Genomic DNA, 18,782 nt, shown 5'->3' on the forward strand with positions numbered 1-18,782 from the left:
TCTCTAGGTGCAAACTCAGCAGCTCCAGGCGAACAGCAGAAACATGTTCTGTTATAACCATTCACAAAAGAGGCGGTGGGGGGGAACACACATACTATTTTACTTCTGTAAAAGTATCTACAAAATCCCGCCTACTGGACTCGTTGAATAACTCTTTTGAGATGTTTGCCCTCCAAATCCATTGCTGAGCCTTGCTTGAACCATTTTGCAGACAGATATACTGCTTAAAGCTGTTGTGAGCCCCATCCTCCACAGAGGCAGAGGCTCTGTGGGACAAGGGAGGAAAGGAGCAATCTTTGTGGTGGCTCGGCTGGAGAGAAACTGGTGGGGCACCAGGGCAAAAATTGAGAACTAGAGATGGTCCTCCCCTCCCCGCAGCAGGACATAGCATTAGAACCCATTGCTGGAGACAGCTGAAGGGGAAGGAGGCTGCCAGCATCTCTAAAAGAGCAATTGCTTAAGAAAATAGCTTTCCCCAAGTATCAAATCTTGAAAAATGCGATAACCTTAGGAAGAAATGGTGGAGAAACCCTCATCTCCAAAATTAGTAAATGAAAATCAGGGTGGTTTTTTTTTAAGCTTGGATTGGGACTAACTTTTTAGTCAATTAAATTGAACCCAAAAGCTGATGATGGATTTGTGATAATGGACTTTTGTAGAGACATGACATTAGCGCCCATTTAAGAAGATTTTTCTGTGCATGCCACAGACAATGAAACTTGGCTGTGACTTTTTTTCTGAGCATTCTTACGAACGAGTTAGGGACTTTATATCCCTTTCCCATGACAGCTTCTATAGGGTACCAGTCTCTCCCCTTCAATGCACGATCAGCAAGCGAAGAAGCTGTTGACTGCAACACCTCCAGTCTTTGAATGATGCTAAGCTCCAGACTGATGCCTTTCCCGAACTGATCACTGCAATAGAATAATCCATCCCTTGTCAGCAGAGACCAGGACAGAGCTCAGAATTAATTGGCTGAAGCTCAAACTTGATAAGCTCAAGATAATATTTATAGGTCAGAGGAAACAATTGAAAGGAACATCAAACATAACACCAGCATGCACAACCGGTGGAGTTTATCTGCCCCTTGTTTTAAAACCCAACTGTCTCTGCCTGTCGCAGGACACGCCTGGTCGAGAGCAGTTTTCAGAAACATTCGTTTTAAATGCCATGTGCCTCTGCCTCTGGCCAAGTTCAGACTCCTTGTTTAATCTGCTCTGTACAAAGAGGTTTTGATTGCATGAATGCTTGGAAAATATCTGTTCTTTGTGAAAATATTTGCCTGTGCATCCTAGCAAAGAGGACTGTGCATAAACACCATTCCTGATGGTGATACTGATGGCTGTCTACACTTCAGATATACCACAGTCTCTGCTGTTCCCTCATTTGAAAAGAGCTGTGAACTGAGTGCCCACCACTCCAATTCATATGCACAGAGAAGCGATGTCTGCAGGGTAAAAGGGGTTACTTTTAGCAGTATACTTGTTATTTGCAGGGAGGGAACATACACATTAATGTTGTTTGCTCAGTATATCCAAATTTCAGCAGACATCCAAGGCATCTTTCCAAGGTGCCCGAAGTTGAAATGAGCCTGTATTTTGTGGTTTGATTATTCCTTTCTCCCTTCCTCCCAAAGAAAACTGTTGCAGCGTTGCTGATAGGACTTTATTGTATTGCAAAGTATTTAAAAGCACTCTTTTACAGTTTTGCCACACTAGCACACTTTGAGATGCAGTGAAGCCCATTATCAGAGATCATCCTTTAGGGATTCTACATCCAGCAAAAATAGCACTCGGTTTGTGGATTACTCTGTGTTTTGATGTTCAGGCTTTGCAAGACAGAATTTTCTGTAGTAATCCACAATTGTGAGATGGAGCCTTTTCTGTTCCACAGGCCCAAATTGGTGTCAAAGATCTTTCACAAGGCAGGGTAAGTAAAAAAAAAAAAAAAAAAAAAAAAAAATTCAGCAGCAATATGCTTATACCCCCTCTGGGTTCACTTGCCATTTAGAAATAGTGAATACTTGTAAATTTTAAGCTGGTTTTATGAATTATTCACAACAGAAAAAGGATTCTGAGTTGCATTTGTACAATGAAAAAACACAGATGATAGATGGTTTCACTTGTCCAATGAAAAATCAACTATCACAGCTTGAATTTTGAATACTGATACCAAACTGCTAATGAATAATTTGCAGATCAGGGATTTTTAAGTGAATAATTTTTAACAAATAAATTTGAGAAAATCAGACAAGTGGTTCATCTGCTTCTTTTGGAGCAGCTAATTCGCCCATTCACTCCCTTCTGCAGCTCAGTTGCACTGATTTGGTTCTCAAAGGACCAAAAAGAAAATGCAAATTGAAGTAAAAAGTGCACTGGAAAAATGATAGCATGTTACTCTGCCAATTCAGAGTGGCAGGGTGTGTAAGCAATAGGGTAGGAGAAGAGCATCTGTTAAACCCGCTAAAAATATAGTACCAGGTTCTCATAATCTGCATTGGGAAATGACTTTGAAGAAAGAATGGGGCATGGGGAAAAGCTTTATTCACTGAGAACACTAAAGGGAAAGCAATTTCCTAGTGTCAATTAAACAACTCAAGGATGGAGCAAATTTTTGGCTAGATCAGGAGCCGGCAAAAATGTTTCAATGGAGGTTAAGAAAACAAAAGAACTCTGGGTCAGTAAGAAGGCTCTGGGGTGGATTTGCTGGGGATAAAGGGAGTCCCAGGGGCCCATGGTCCCCTTCCCCCCATAGCACTCTTTTATGCCATATGTGCTCTGGATGTGTGGCAGGGGAGCTGCTGCCCCTTTCCCCAGCCCGCCTGTGGCTGCCTCTACAGTCCGTCATTATACTCACAAACCCACCACTCAAAAGCAAACATGTGCCTAAATTTTGCGGTTGCATATTGACTTTGCATTCTCTTGTAGTTTCTGTTCCATGGGGCCTTTCCGCATGGAGGACGGGCTTTAGCTTAGTTTTCCTTTTAGTCTCTTTGGTGTTAATTATATATCATGCTACAAAGTATTATGCTACATATTTCTAACAAGTAGGAACTCACTTCAAACCGTTAATGATACAGCAGGTCTCCAAACTATTTAAGCAAATTCGTGGTGCAAACTGTTGTTCCCATGAGGAAAATCCCTACTTAAAGTTGTGACAATACTGAGCCCTCATTCAGCCCTTCTAGTCTTCAGAAGTTCGTCAAAACAATAACTCCAATAAAAAATTCCTGGAAGCCCATACAATACTTTACGTGAGTCCTATTAGACCCATTTTACAGATGGAGAAATCAGGAAAGAAAAGCTATGTCACTCCACCTAAACCACAGTAAGCCGAGTTTTCAGGGCTGGGCTATAACTTAGGAACTGGTGGTTTCCAATTTTGTGGTCCGATAATTAAACCAGGCATTCCTCTTCTATTGAAGCTAATCTTTGAAAAATGAGTGCCTTCCCTTTAAGAGGTTTCCAAGCATGTATGCAAAGAGGAATTTATGACCTACAATTTATGTAAAGAACTTCCTTTTCATAAATCAATTTATTAAAGCTCTGGAGAAGCTTCCAAAGGCTCTGATCCAGCAGTGCACTTAGACATGTCCATAACTTCAAACAAGTAAATTGTCCCATTGAAGTGCTTTCCTGGACTGGGGCCAAAGAAAGTGCAGTTCTCCCCTGAGTCAAGGTTCAGATGTAAAATGGGGAAAAATAATTTATCAAAAGTTTAATAAGTTACACAACCATGGCAGAGCTCTGCCAGCCTTCCACATTAATACCTCAAACCAATAAGAAATGGCCTCAGGGAGATAATTGCCTCCTTACTGATAGGACGTGATGGAATGTTAACCTTCATCTGGGGGATGCAGTGTTAGTGGCTTTTCCCGAATTTGGCAGATCCCACATCCAGGCAATGGGAAACTTCAGAGGGGCCATGCCCGGTTCTAGCAACACTCCTGGGGCATGAGATCCCTCTGGTTCAACTAGTACTCGCTTTTAAAGATCATCCTTGCAGGGGAACGAAGCATTGCGATATTTCAAGGATTTGGAGGATTTTATGAGGTTTTGTAATAGTGAAATCACTTTGACAAGAGGACTATTCACACCTTCTTCCGGACTCCTTCAGTGGTAAATACTTGGGAGACAGTACTGAACATACTGTTACGCGCTGCTGGCAGCCTCGCCGGGAAACTACGCCAAGGACAGCGTCTCTAATCTGCTGAAAGACTTGTGTGTCGAGGTCATGTGCGGAGCAGTCGGAGGTAACCGGACCTTGTGCTAGCTGGGAGTGTGGAACGAGATGTTAAATGCTAAAAGAAAGAGCGAGCTCCTAGGGACGAGAAGTGAATGTGACTCAAATTAGCAGGGTGACACCTCTGAGTAACGAAACAAAGTGATTTTCTCCGCTCTGCATTGCTGATTCCTGGGGATGCACAGTTACCAATGGTCTGCAGACCTCCTTCAAGGTTCGCCTAAGGTTGTTACTCAGAATGAGTGGCAAAGCCGCCAGACTTAACAGCCCATTCTTATGTGTTACAAAATCCAACACAAGCATCATCGTAGTTTCAAAATGATACTTACATCTACAATTAGGAAATCCAGCCAGCACCAGGCATTGGTGAAATACTTCTTGAAGCCATAAGCCACCCATTTCAGGAGCATTTCCAAGACGAAGATGTAAGTGAATATTTTGTCAGCATATTCCAGCATGGTTTTTATGTTTTTTCGATCTTCAAGGTAAATATCTTCAAAAGCCTGGAAGTACAAAAGATATATTAAGACACTTCTGCTAAGCTGTGTTGGAAAGCACTGGTGCTGCGCTACAACTCTATGGTATCATTTGTACTGTCTGTGATTTCTGATATATTTTAATGTTACCATCAGAATGAGAGCACAGGCACAAATGGGACTGACCCTAACCTAAACGAGGTCTATTCAGCTTTCCCTTATCACAGACACAGGCTTAGCTGTCTCTCTCCAGCCTCGATGGGCTGTACTGAGTAGACATCCTTTGAGTGCGAGAGGAGCTCAAGCACCCCGGATTTGGGAACATGCATCTGTGAGCAGGGTGCTACCCCAAGGTGCCCGAGGGCATCCTGCCTCAGCTCCTACTGGTCATGCCACTGCTATCGGGGTACCTCAGGTGCCCAAGGGCAAGGGACGCCTGTCTATAGGAGGCAGAATATGACCCTTACATTTAGACAAATATGTTTTATTGCTAATGATGACAAATGAGGTTATTAACCTGCTTACGCCTGTGTTATAGAGTACTGGAGTTCCCTGGCTTCTGTTCAGCCATCACATTTAAGGTAGCTGCAACTATCTGCCTCAAGAAATGCTTATTATTATTCACTTAGCAGAACAATTATGTTTTAAAGGTCAAAGTATCTATCTACCCATCTCATCTGTCTTGCTAACTAATCCTATGTGGGGCATCATCAAAGGACTTTCAGTATCTGTATCAAGTACAAGCAACTTAATAACCCCGTTAAAATATTTAAGATATAAACCAATATGCCTACTAAAACAAAACAAATAACGTTGTCTCATAATTTAGCTTTCACTTTGGAATGTATTTCAAATAAAATGCAGTACCCTAGTGTCAGGGTTGCATACATACGGCCTGTTTTGGGGTTTCGAGCAGCGGTTATGGTCTGCTTCCCCAGCTGCTCAAGTGACCGTAATTACACCGGCTGCCCCCGTGTCCCTGTAACCCGGATGACCCAGGCTTTGACATTACTCTTGTCCCACCGTGTGACCCAGAGCACTTGGCAGCAAGAAAGCACAACATTGTTCGAGAGGATCTGTGCTAATCTTCTTAACTATCTGCATTTACATATTTCAATATCTGTAACTACTTTCTGAGGAACTTCAAAAAGTTAGCAAACACCCAGTGCCTGGAGATACAAGAAGTGTGTTACTTGTCACTCAAGCGGTCACACTGCTCTTTTGCCTGCCAGGGAACAGTAATTAAACTGACAAGAAAGCTTTGGCACAGGCTGCCAAAGCTTGTCCATTTGTCCCCACACTTTGGGGTGACGTTTTCACTGCGACTCGGTCTCCTATCTTGCCTTCAAAAATGATATTTCCAGGGTGTGAAAGAGCTGTTGGAGAAAGCCACAGAAAACAATACACAGAGAGATTGGAGTTTATCACTTCTTGTAGGGGCTCACTCACTTTGTCAGATGACTTGCTGTACTTTGCAATTACTGCAAAAATAACAACAAACTATTTAAAGTGATTTCCTCCTCTCCCTCCATTGCTCTCCCTATTTTCTACTAACTTGACAAAAAGTATATTGTGTTTTGCCTACTACAAACACACTGTGAGTCAGGAAGCAGCTTAATAAGGGATGAAAAATACATTACCTGCATGCCTTAGGTGCACTGTACTGCTGCACGAGCAATGGATATTACCCAAATGACAAAACTCTCGTGCTTTGTGGTTTTTCATGGTGACAACGGGTGACATCTTTGCAATATAAAACATCACTAAGGGTTATTTTTTCTGCTTTGCTTTGTGTGTTAAAAAAGGGTTAAACAGGATACCCGCGGTGTTATCCACAACTACTAGGCTCCCGATTTGGGTGCTTATGGCTTAAATGCGTAAGAAAGGTTTTGGGGTCTTTTGCAGCAAGCTATAGATATATTATGATGGTTTAACTACCACAGACAAATATATCCTGGCTTTTAATCTCCATTAAGGACTTAGCATGTCCCAGGGATGTAGCCAGATGAACTCAGTTTTTGGAAGAGCTCACCCCAGAATAACAGGAGAAAAAAGTTGTGTGTTCCCTCCAACATCTCCCGTCCAAATACTGAAGCACAGTGCTGATATGTGAGAAAATGCAACATAATTTGCCCTTATACAGAATTGCGCTGGCTAAATTGAAAATTGCAAAAAACTAAATGAATGCATGCAATGAAAATTAAATGAGATTTATATTGCTGTGTTCAGTATCTAAGGCACTTTTAATTACATATGTAAGGAAGCGTATTCATCTAAAGTGTATTACAGCAAGTGACATGCCTCCTTTGAAATGTGTTAAAAAATTAACATGCTGATCTTCAAACTGGTATAAAAACTGACAGACTCCATTGATTTCAGCAAAGCAATGACAATTTTCAGCAGCCTACTATTTACCCAAGTTTTTCAGTCTCTTGCTTTTCATAATAAAATAAAATCCACTGGGTGAAACTTCAGCCCATCCCTGGTGGATCTGGAGAACGGTCCATTCCTTTCCTTTTCCATCAACATTTATGTATTTTCATCTTCTTGTCTCCCTGCAGAGACTTTCTTTAAACTACATAAACTCAGTACTCGTGTTTTCCTCTTTTTTTAGGCCACTGATAATTTGTGTTGCTTTCCTCTGGAGTTTCTTCAATTAGCCCATGTCTTTCCCAAAGTGCAAGGCCCAGAGCTGAAGCCAGTGCTCCAGCTGAGGCCTCCTTGATGCCAACTGGAGTGGAAGAACATGCTTATTTATACAGCCCAGTGGGGTGTTTGGCTTTTGTGCGGTGCTGTGATGTAGTTTACTCTGTCCTGTGTGTTGCCTGTTCTCTCTTCAGCTCTTTTTAGTAAATCTGCTACTTTACCAGTCATCCCGCATCATGCCTCTCTGCCTGTGATTATTCCTGTTGAGGTGAAGCAGGCACCTTTCTAAGATGATGTTCCTCTTACTATTTAAGGCAGATTCATCCATTTGGCTGAAGTTAATCCTGACCTCCAGAAATACACGGATAACCTGTCCAAACTAGGCACAGCCTGCAAATTTAGTAGGTGTATTTGTTACTCCATCATGGAGGAGAAGGTCAGTGACCACCGGACCAAAGCCTGGAGAACTCTTGATATACCCCTTTGGGTATATCAAACCTGACAGAAATCCCACCAACTTCAGTGACATCCCTGACATGTAATTGAGCAACATAAATAAAAGCTGCCATCGCTGCGAAGAGCCCAGGACTGATAATATGGAGAGGATAATCCCAGTACGCAGTGGGATCTCAGGAGGAGAAGATCCCTTATCAGCATCCTAGTCAATGACCAACCAGCCTCCGTGCATACGCATCTGTTTGGATGCAAGCAGGAGCTATCTGCGCAGGGAACATACAGTGGATTAAGCTAAGGTGTGTTCAAAACATGTCAGGCACACACTAGCTCCATGTGTAGCACTGATTCAGTGCCCCCCGTGTCTTCTATGATATTGCTTTGCTGGTTACAAAATGTGCTAAAAAAAAAAAAAGGAAAAAAAAAAAAAGCCATCCCTGGAGCAAAATACAACTCTGGCATACATCCTCACATGAACTTCCTTAAAGATTTGCTTTTGAAAACATCCGCACATCAGAATTTTATGTTATAATAGAAGACAGTTCATCCCCACATATGGTAAAGGCAGGTGAAACTGGAAAAGCAGAAGACCTGTTTTAGCCCCAAACATGCTTTTCTTTGAGAAGTGAGCAGTAAGGGCTCATAAGGTCTTAGAGACAGCTAACCGGAGACCATCTTCCCTGAGACCCATGTCCACTTCCAACCAGCTAGAAAATCCTCTAATATTTACCAGGGCTCCACTGCTCAGCAGGATCATGAATATGATGAAAGTTTCAAACCAGTTGTGTTCGACAATTCTGTAGCAGGTTTTCCGCAGCCTCCACCAAATTTTTCCGGGAAATTTTGTGATGTCCACTGAACAGCATGGGAAGAATCGCACACAAACTGAAAAGCAGCAAAACAAAAACAAAGTAATTGTTAAAAAAAAACATATTTAATTCTTAAAGCTGCAATAAGGAGCTGCAAACCAATATTTCTTCCAGGAATTAACTGCTGTATGGGGTCTTCCCTCCCTTGTTTTTCTCACCAACCTCTTCTGCTCTGCCTTCCATTTCCCCTTCCCCCTCCTCTATAAAAAACGTTCAAAAATCACTTAAAATGGGCCCCAGTGATTTCTCCCAATGATTTTTATGATACAGAATATATTGGCCATGAGTCACCAGTGCCCGAGGTCAATCACATTGTGTTAGCTGAGCTCAGGCAGCACCCCTGATCAGGACTAATGACTCCAGCAATAGTTGCCACATCTTTCTGAACGGAGGAAGGATATTTTCTTGGTCTTACTGTACCACTAGAATTATTGATTAAAAGTGGCAATCTGATGAAAGGGAGATGAGGGGAAGAGGTGCTGCCGTGTAGATGGGACCAATGTGCTGAAGAGTCCTGGACCAGAAAAGCAGGACCAGATTTTGATCTCTTGGACTCTCATGAGCTTAATAAAATAATTAGAAGAATACTTTGGAAAAGGTATTTAGGCAGTTAAATCCCCTTTGGTGTCAGCAGAAATTTAGATATCCAGTTTCTGTCCACTGTGTGTTCCCCACCAGTGCCTCATAGCCCTTTCTGACCTTAGTGACAAATACTTTGTGATAGTTAAATGCTGTGGTGGTAATGGGGACCACACATGGATTTCTGATAGGTCACACCATGGTCGTTTTTAGTCTTCAGCCATTGGTAATGGACAGATCCATCTCTCCCATTTTAAAAAAGACCCTGTGCATTGCCTCGTTTTGGGTAAGAACTTAAAATTTTATGAGAGGACACCCCGGTAGCCAGGACCTGTCCTTTTCCAGGCTGGCCATTCAGCCTTATGTCAGATAATTTGATTCAAATTTCACAACACTTGCTGATGAGAATGACCCTCAGAAACCATTCTATTTTCAAAAAACAGTAGTTTTACCCTACATTTAATCCATGTGTTGCATAGAAAAAGACTTAGCTATGGAGCTTTATCGGTCCCATCATGAGAAAAAAATCACAGGCCAACTGCTTCCATAGCTGAAAGGTGGTCAAGGTCACTAACACGTCTTGAAGCATACAACAACTGCTCAGAAGTGACAAGGGAGGACATCTCACTATGGTGATGTAATTCAATGTCATTGCAAGTAGAAATAATATTTAGGCAGGGAAGCTGGGGAAGGAAAGAGGGTGAGTGCCAAGGTTACGCAGACACCAGAAGCTGTTAATTCAAGGTGGCATAACAGAGGCGCTTGAGCTGCATGTGATATGCGAGGAGATCAAGTGCAGCTCCCGGGATGCCGGGACTCCCAAGCAGCTGTAAGTGGGGCTCTGCTGGCAGCAGGCTCTGCCAGGAGGAAGAAAGCTGCTAAGTCTGCTGTGGTCCTTCTGGCATTTTCATAGAATCATAGAATGGTTTAGGTTGGAAAGGACCTTGAAGATCATTGCGTTCCAACCCCCCTGCCATGGGCAGGGACACCTCCCACTAGACCAGGTTGCCCAGGGACACGTCCAGCCTGGCCTTGAACACCTCCAGGGATGGGGCCTCAACAACTTCTCTGGGCAACCTGTTCCAGTGCCTTACCACTCTTTTCTGTAATTTTTTTATCAGGCCAGATCCCTGCTATGGTGCAGCAGAACTGTAGGTTGTTTCATAAATGAACCACTCCCAGATCTCCCCTTTCCTTCACATTTCTGACATGTTTGGCAGGTCTTGAATGTATGAGGTTTTGGTATGGGACTAACAGAGCAGTAAACTATTTATGCAAAGGTAATGGGACAGCTATGCAAGGAGCTACCTGTCCTCTAAATGCCTCCGTCACACAGACCCACACCGGCTCCCAGTTTACCACTGGAATTCAGAGAAATTCTGGGCTCAATTGAAACACACTAATTTAATCAAACTGCTTGAGAAGAACGTAATGCTAGGAGGCAATAGAAGTGTAAGAACCAGCTCTCTGCCTCTTTGTAGGTCAGGTACCACTCCGACAAAGGAAAGTTTTACCCCTCTAAGCGTTTCATTGCTGAACACCAAAGAATCATGTCAAGGGATAAAAGGACATCACGTTAGTCACTACTTTTTGCTAAAACCACTACAGTGCTCAGAGAAGGTAATGTGTGTGATTTGAGTATATTTTAGGAAGTAGGTACAGGGAAGAAACTTCAGGCATGCAATACTGCGTGGTACCGGGATCCTTGAGCTCACATACTCGTATGGCAGCTCTGTTTAGGGATGCCCACACGGTACAATCCCACCAGCATGACATGACAGAGGGGGCTATTAATTGCATCTCTTAGCAGTGCTGCCAGAGAACTCTTACTCTACGTCTCACCCCACAACCTGTATGGTCATTACCAGCTTTCAGGTGTCCGGTCCACACTCTGTGCTGTTGTGCAGGTACACTGGCCACCTCATTGTGAACTTGGATTTGAATGAGGAAGACCAAAGACTTAGGTCTTTAGATCCCTCATTTGTCACATGAACAGCCTAATGAGCCGGCTGTTCACTATGTAAGTGTGGATTTCTCACGTGAAGCAGAAATCCCCCTTTGTACTGGAGGTAACCACTGCTTCTAGCAGAATAAAATTATAAGCCTTCCATGAGCCTGCCTTGTTCCCATAAACAATTTCATTCGGGGAAAAAAAAAAAAATCAGCATTTTTCAGACGTCAAACATTTGTCCAGAAAGTTTCCCCTCTTTTCTCCCAAGTTACTTCCTGGGTGGATATTTGGCTTTTCAGTCTTTTAGACGAAAGCCTAGGCTCAGCTGGTAACAGGTATGACATGCTCTGTCATGCTCTTACAGAGTAGAAATGCTTTGTAAGTACCATTGGAAAAGGTTAGGATCTTCCAGGAAGCGGTTTTCCCCACCGTAAGATAGTTGGATGAATCATTCCCTGGAGGTGTCTGTCTCTCTATTTCCACTACACAGGGAGCCCACATGATTACCTGAGCCCAGGCACAGCTAAAATTAGGGAATCACTTTCAAATTAAATACTAATGAGCAGGGCACCGTGAGTTCCAAAGTCACTTCATTTGACATGGAAAATACTTACAAAATGGTAAAAACAGGCTATTGCTGATTCAGTCAGCTTCCATCTCATAATCTACAGGTACAAAGAGGTACTTTTAAAGACAGAAAGCCAGCTAGGACTACTAATCTTTCTTTTTTAATGCTCTTTGATGGCTTTCATGCAATTCCGATCTGAAAAAAACAGTCCGAGTTACTGACAGTAATACCTTGAAAAATCCAAAATAGCTTCTCAGATGAGTCAGCCCAAAATCACAGTGCTGTTAAATCCCATGCTTTTGATTGGGCCCAATTCAGAAATGTTTAGACCAGAATTCTGATACAATTACTAATGTCAAGTAGCACTTCCGTGAATAATCATGCTGGCTGCATTTCAGATGAAATGCTATTTTTGAACTATTCATATATCAAATAGAAAAAAAGGAAACTGAAAGAAAAAAAAGAAAACTGACCACAAACAGGTTTTTTAATGAATCAGTAAAGTTCTATTTCCATTTCAAATTTTCTGATTTCACTCACTCACTGTTATTTCATGCCTGTGCTTTTCTGAACTCTTTCGTAATGCTGGTAGCTTACTGTTCTGGTGACCTTGACCCAAGCTTAAATGCTGAATTAGAAGCTTCACATACCCAACAAAAAAACTTTACCTGACCTTGGTCAGCATTCTAACAGGTTGGGGTTTTTTTCCCCCATTTCTGTGAAATCAAAATATCAAACCCATTCCAATGTGTCTAAGGCATGACCTGGTGCGGGTCTGAGCAATCATAACTCTAGCTGGCTTCTACAACAAGGCAGGTGGTCAGCAGACCCCAACTTCAGGTGTTGAAAGCTACTTTACCCACACGAAGAAGACTATTCATTAACACCTTTTAGCACAGCAAGCATCAAGGCAGGAATAAACCCTTTGGTATTTCTTATAACAGCATTACTCATACTGTCTTCTCTGATAGATTTGTGCCGTCCCCCTGAAATCAATGCTAGTAGGGAACGGGTTGTGCAGAAGCAGCCGACCACTTTGTGATTTAGTCAGGACTTAGTTTTGCCACCCTAATTCATGTTGGAGCTACATCTTTTTTGAGAGCAAACTGACTCATTCTCACCACGGCCTTTTGGACAGTAGGTTACTGCTCAACAGAAGAACAGAACAGCAGAAAAAGTCCCCCAAAAGAGTCAAGTTATTTGCTGGTAAATTAGTGAAGCTGCATCAGTGGTCTACTTCTCCAAGAACGATGTCTGTTTTCAATTCACATTTCATATCATTTTTCATGAAACAGAGACCAAGAAACCTTTCCAAATGCATCAGTACACCATGATATTATTTAGGTTTTGCTTGTTTTTCATAACATGGGAGTTTTTTCCTTCAGTCACCAGGGTGCCCTATAGCACAATCACACACTGCAGATTACAATGAGTCCCAAACTGCAGTCTCCACTGCAGGTGTCACAGAGAAAGCTCTTCCTTTAACGTCTGCCACAATGATAAACAAGTTCCCCCCCCCCAAAAAAAAAAAACCAAAACCAACCAAAAAGCAGGAGGAATTTAATTTACAATGCATTTTGTGTAAATATTCCTTTGGTTCCACATTCACATTTTCTAGCTGGGTGCATTATAATCACGGAGCTGTTAGACCTGATTGCATTACCTTAGTGCATTGGGAAAAAAAATCTCTTTAGAAGCGTGGGAGCTATACTGCAAAAACTTCCTCCTGCATGCATGACAGCCAAACCAATTTATTTCAGGAATATGAGTAAAGACTTTACAAATCTACTGCTTGTTCACACCAACATATACATTTTAATTTACATAAAATGATTAGATATGTTTTGGCTGATTCTCTTCAGTAAACCAGGAAGACCCAATTAATTTCTTCTATACTGTGGGCCGGTATGTCTGGCACCTTGTGTTCAAACCAGAGTAATTTTATAGGTACTTTTACACAGGAGTTCCCAATTACTGGGACACTCATTTTTTTTAGAAAAAAAATGATATTTTGCTTAGCTTGGAATGCTGGTTACTGCATTGCTTGGTTTGACACTAAGAAAATATAGCTTCCTCAGCAGAAACTCAAGCGGGCAGGTCTTCATGACATGTTTTTACTGTGTGTGTATATATATATATTTCTCTGCCAATCCAGGTTTCTAACCAGCCTGGCTAGCTGTGTATGCTCAAGGAAGAAAGCAAGTCGGGCTGTAGTCCCTTCGTAAGACACCAGATATCTTCCCATTTGTGGAGATAACATGATCTCTGCAGAACCCTCCTTATTTAACCCCTTTTTTGTCTTCTGGCCCCACTAACCCACTGGCATGCATGGCTGGGGTTTATATGGTGCAGCTCTAGGGCTAACACGGAAGAGATTTGCCATCGCTGTCTCCAACGTTTGGGTACCTGAGACACACATGGAGATTTGAGTCTTTTCTTGTGTACTACAACCAGGTTCTGCCAAGAGAGCATCTGAAAAAGCCACAGTCTGCAAGGTGTTCTTGCTCTTCCAAGGGCTTTACAAGGGTACATTTCTTGTTTATCTGCTGCTACTCTCCTCAAAACATATCCTCTCGGAGGTCACTGCAAATAACCATGTGATGCCTTGAAGCAAAGGCAGTGGGCAGCCTGGTCCGCCACCGATGTCAGCCCTGCCTTGAGCGAGGGGGTGGATGAGTTGAAATCTAGAGGCCCTGTCCAACCCGAATTAATTTAATTCTCTACATGCAATAGGACAGTAAGAGTTTTGTGATGTCTGAAAATTGTATACAACAAAATACTAGCATGCCCTTCCTGATGGAAAAAAAACCCTGTATCTCAGATATTATGGCTAGAGGAAAAGAAACCTTAAACTTCATTTTGTTCTGTGATTTTTTTTTTTCCCTAGGAAGACAGTTAACATGTTTTGTTGGGTTTGGCTTGGTTTTACTCAGCTTTTAAACATCATCTGGTGGTAGTCCCCACAGCTCAGTTTATATTTGTTCACTTTAACGTTCTGTTTGAGCTCCTCTTTGCTTATTTATTTCTAAACAGCCGCTAACTGCGGTTGGAGAGGGCATGACACAGATCCCACCATTAATCACAGTAACTTCACTTTAGCGCATGGCATTTTCCAGCTGCGATAATTGCTCCTACATGGTCGCTGCGATAATTGCTCCTACATGGTCACATGCAAAACTCTTTGTGGGCGTCCTTGGTGTCACGAGTTGTGATCAACCGTGCGTCGAGCAAGGTAGCTCATTCTCGCACGACCATTAGATGATACTCCTTTGAAACCTTTGCCAGCGGGTTGTGTCCGGGGAATTACGCTTGAGGACTTGGTGAAAACTTTCTCCTATTAGGGTCCGGGAGAGAGGAGCGTGCTGGGGCCAGGGGGCTCTCTTTGGATGACCTTCTGTGAGACACAGAAGAGAATGTCCAAACAGATAGCAATTTTTGATGCAGAGAACACATACCAATGGAGGTAACAGGACTGGAGTGTTGCAAGGCATCCGGAGGAAAAAATACCCAAATAGCTGGCATTGCCTAGATGTTGCTTTCCCATCAACTGGCACCAAGAATGATCTCTCCATTTCTATCAGGATTTTCCCAGCAATACTTGCTAGCTGCCAGAGCTGTGACCCAACCTTGCCTTCACATTTCCTGACCCAAGAATATTTCCCCGTTGACCCTCATCAAAGCTATTTTGAGATGATAATGAATTAACAAGTCTCCCCAAGAAAAAAACGACCTATGGTTTATCTGGGTCACCCAACTCCGGGAAAACTGTGACCTCAGCAAACTTTCAGCAACTATTTCAAGAACATGCATTATCTTTGTTGCCTTTGTTATCTGAAAAAGGGGGCTGAATCTGGAACATATTTGTTCAGGACACAACCTATGCTGGATGTATTTAGAAATGTCATAGTTTGAATTTAGATAGCTGGTGAGCTAACAAGGTAAGAACGTAACCCTTCCCCCTGCTCTTCCTCTTCATCTCACCTAATCTCCTTCTTTCACAAGTATTAGCTGGTCATTCTGCCAAATATACCCAATATTGTTGCACCTCGTTATACAAGCCAGTAAAGGCAACACTAGATAAATTTGCCCAGTGCTTGCCCTTCAAAAATTCCACTTTAGTACTTTATAAACTTGTCATATCTTAGCTAACTAGACCGTTGTTTGTTTGCTTGTTTTTTAACTAGACTGAAATGATAACTGTGTGAGGTTTAATTGCAATGCAACTTTATCTTCCTGCATAAATAAAAACAAATGTTGATGTCATTGCAGTAAGAATCATTGGGACTTTTGGTTTATGGCACTTTGACTTGAAATTTTATAAGTGAATATTCACATGACCAGTTTATGCATTTTTGCCAAATCCATGAGGAATGTGATCGCATTTAGCCTACACAGTAGCCTCTGAAAAATCTGCATGGATATGTGCTACACGGGAAAGTGGAGCAGATATGTGGGGGAGGATGTCACCTGCAACTGCATCCCCGGTGCCCGTGGACACCCTGCACTGGACCGAGGGCTGGGAGCAGGTTCTCCTTCAATCCCCATTCAGAGCTCAGCGCTCAGCTGGCCGTGCCCTGGGAGAAGAGGAAAACACCCTGACTCCCTGACTTGGACAGGGACTAGAGAGGAGCTAGGAGAGGTGAGGAATACAAGGCAAAAGGCAGTAGTGGGGATGCTCAGGGAGAAGGGAGCAGGAGCCAGTATGGTGGATGTAACCCAGGGTGAGCTTGAAGTTCAGCCCACAGCACCTTCATTTCTACATTTCTCTGCTGCCAGGATGACGAGTGGCCTTCAAAACTGGCTGAACGCTTACAGTGATCCACCTAGAAGAGCATTGCTTGCTACCCTGTGTCCCATTGACAGCCATGAAGATCTGACAGACTGGGTTGGTGCTGATGTGGTCTTGCACAATGGAGTTTCAGGCACTTCTGGTTATTTTAAGACAGAGCAAATTACAGAATGCTACTGCTCTGGGACTGGACCAGGCCTGTGCAGTGAAGGAAGCGATGGGTTGTGTGATGTCCGCCTTATTTCTTTTAAAAACTGGAAGGTAATCATGGCCAACCACAGTTTCAGATTTGTAAACTGGCATCTGACTAGCATTGGTCTTGCAGCACTGACTTGTTTAAGCAATTACAGTATAATTTCTCACTTTGTAGTGCACAACATAGATTGCCGATCACCAGCCTCATTAAGAAATATATTGTGAAAGAATGAATACACCAGATCTGATTTCTAAATGTTATTGTACGGGCCAGAATAGTTACGGCATAGTACCATGCTTTCTTCCGTCAGCTGCATTAATTTTTGGCTACTGCTTTTAAGCAGAGCTGCCAAAAAAATGTTTAGAACCTGGGGACATTTGTAAGCCCTGTAGGGCTCCCTTACCTCATTCAATCATCTTTCTCACACATACAGAGATGCACATTTTTGCTGACTTCAGGGGCATTCTTATACCCAGCAAATCATCTCTGTCTGATCCCATTTGAGCAGCTCTGTTTTTATTTATAATAATCCTTGAATTTTAGAGGGAGTATACTAACATTCAGCTAACCCTCTTTTTCCTAACCCAGATTTAAAGAAAAACGAGGAGTCTGACAGAGATAATATTTGGAATAGAACATGCTAAGATAGAACACACAAGAAATAACTTAGGATGTTATTTACCTTATGGATTGACTTAAAAATAAATGTTCTGTTTTAGCTGGGTTTTAAACCTGTTTTTTGGAGCAGGTTGGTGATAAAAAGTTAATAAAATGCTGGCTTAGTTGGGTATTAAAAGCAGTTATGTAAATGTGAATTGTTGTCTAAAATAAGTAAAATACCCTATACATAGCACATCCTTGGTCAGATGAAAGTTACTGGACATGCTAATCTTAACACCCTTTGAAATAAACAGAAGAGAGTCCCTGGGACTCATGAACTCTGCAGACAGTGTCTATTAACTGCCTATACACATTTCAGCACTAAAATATTGCGATCTGGTTAGTTCGCCACCAAATTTGGTCATGCACAGATATTGGAAGGCAAAAATCTTCACTGGCCAAGTTAGAAAAATCAACATATTAAAAAACACTCTATGGCACAAAGCACAATGAAGAAAGCCCAGCATGTTAGAAGCTGCACAACCATTTAGAGTACGCTTTTGGCTTATCTCACCTTGGAAATCCAAAGATTAATGTTAACAAGTGATTCTGAGTACATGCTTTGGAGCATTAAAGTATCTAAGAAATAAAGTGCATCCAGCGAAATACTACTGCAAGCAGCCAGAGCAGCTCGGTGTGAAGGTGGAGGGATGTTCACTGAGAGAAGAGGAGGATTTTTGCCTCAGCATTACAGTGAAACGTGCAGGCCCTTACCTTCAGGGAAGCAATCTTCAGGCTCCATCAGCTCCTCAGCAAACTCAGGGATCTGCTCCAGCAGTTCTGCAGGATTTGTCAAATCCACTGTGCTGCCTTCAGAAAGACTGATTTCATCAAGCTTGTTGTCAACAAGAGCAAAGACGAGGAAAACAAATTGATCAATCGCCCCGAAGGAAGTAGCTGAGCTTTTATTCCACTAACCAATATCCCAGCTAAAGCCACCACAACAGAGACATCGCCACGCACTTCACGCGGTGCCCACTCCTTGAGTGACAGCTCTGCCTACGCTGCGGTGAACCAACAGTGGACCCATCAACAAGAACAACAACAAAAGTTAACATGTAAAACTTATTTTTTTAAAAGAAAAGAGAAGCAAACCATAGAAAGATAGTGAACAGCAACTAAATATTAATGGTAGATGGAAGCTTGGAATGACTGAACCACTCACGATTTTAAGGCCTGTATGTCTTGAAGGCTTATACCTTCAGATGGGGAGACCAGAAGTGGGACCTAGCTCCTGAAATGCTGAAGGATGAATTTGAGGACCTGTGTTAGGTTCCTGTCTTGGGGGCCTCATTCGTGAGGCTCCTCACCCACAACTGATGGGTGAAACCTGCACCTTGTCAGTCAGGACCA

The 18,782-nt window shown here is 42.5% G+C and overlaps 1 protein-coding gene across 1 annotated transcript in view; it reads right to left on the bottom strand.

Annotated features, from left to right (window-relative positions):
- Positions 1-18,782, bottom strand: part of LOC104288900 (sodium channel protein type 5 subunit alpha-like) — a 175,031-nt gene that overhangs the window by 30,709 nt on the left and 125,540 nt on the right. The window contains exons 18-20 of the mRNA XM_009887773.1: positions 18,144-18,250; positions 8,548-8,702; positions 4,572-4,745 (exon numbers count right to left, since the gene is read on the bottom strand). Of these exons, the coding sequence (XP_009886075.1) occupies positions 4,572-4,745; positions 8,548-8,702; positions 18,144-18,250 (436 nt within the window). The remainder of the gene's footprint in view (positions 1-4,571; positions 4,746-8,547; positions 8,703-18,143; positions 18,251-18,782) is intronic.

The sequence above is a fragment of the Charadrius vociferus genome, unplaced genomic scaffold (genome assembly GCF_000708025.1).
Source record: "Charadrius vociferus isolate BGI_N301 unplaced genomic scaffold, ASM70802v2 scaffold566, whole genome shotgun sequence".
Classification (NCBI taxonomy): Eukaryota; Metazoa; Chordata; class Aves; order Charadriiformes; family Charadriidae; genus Charadrius; species Charadrius vociferus.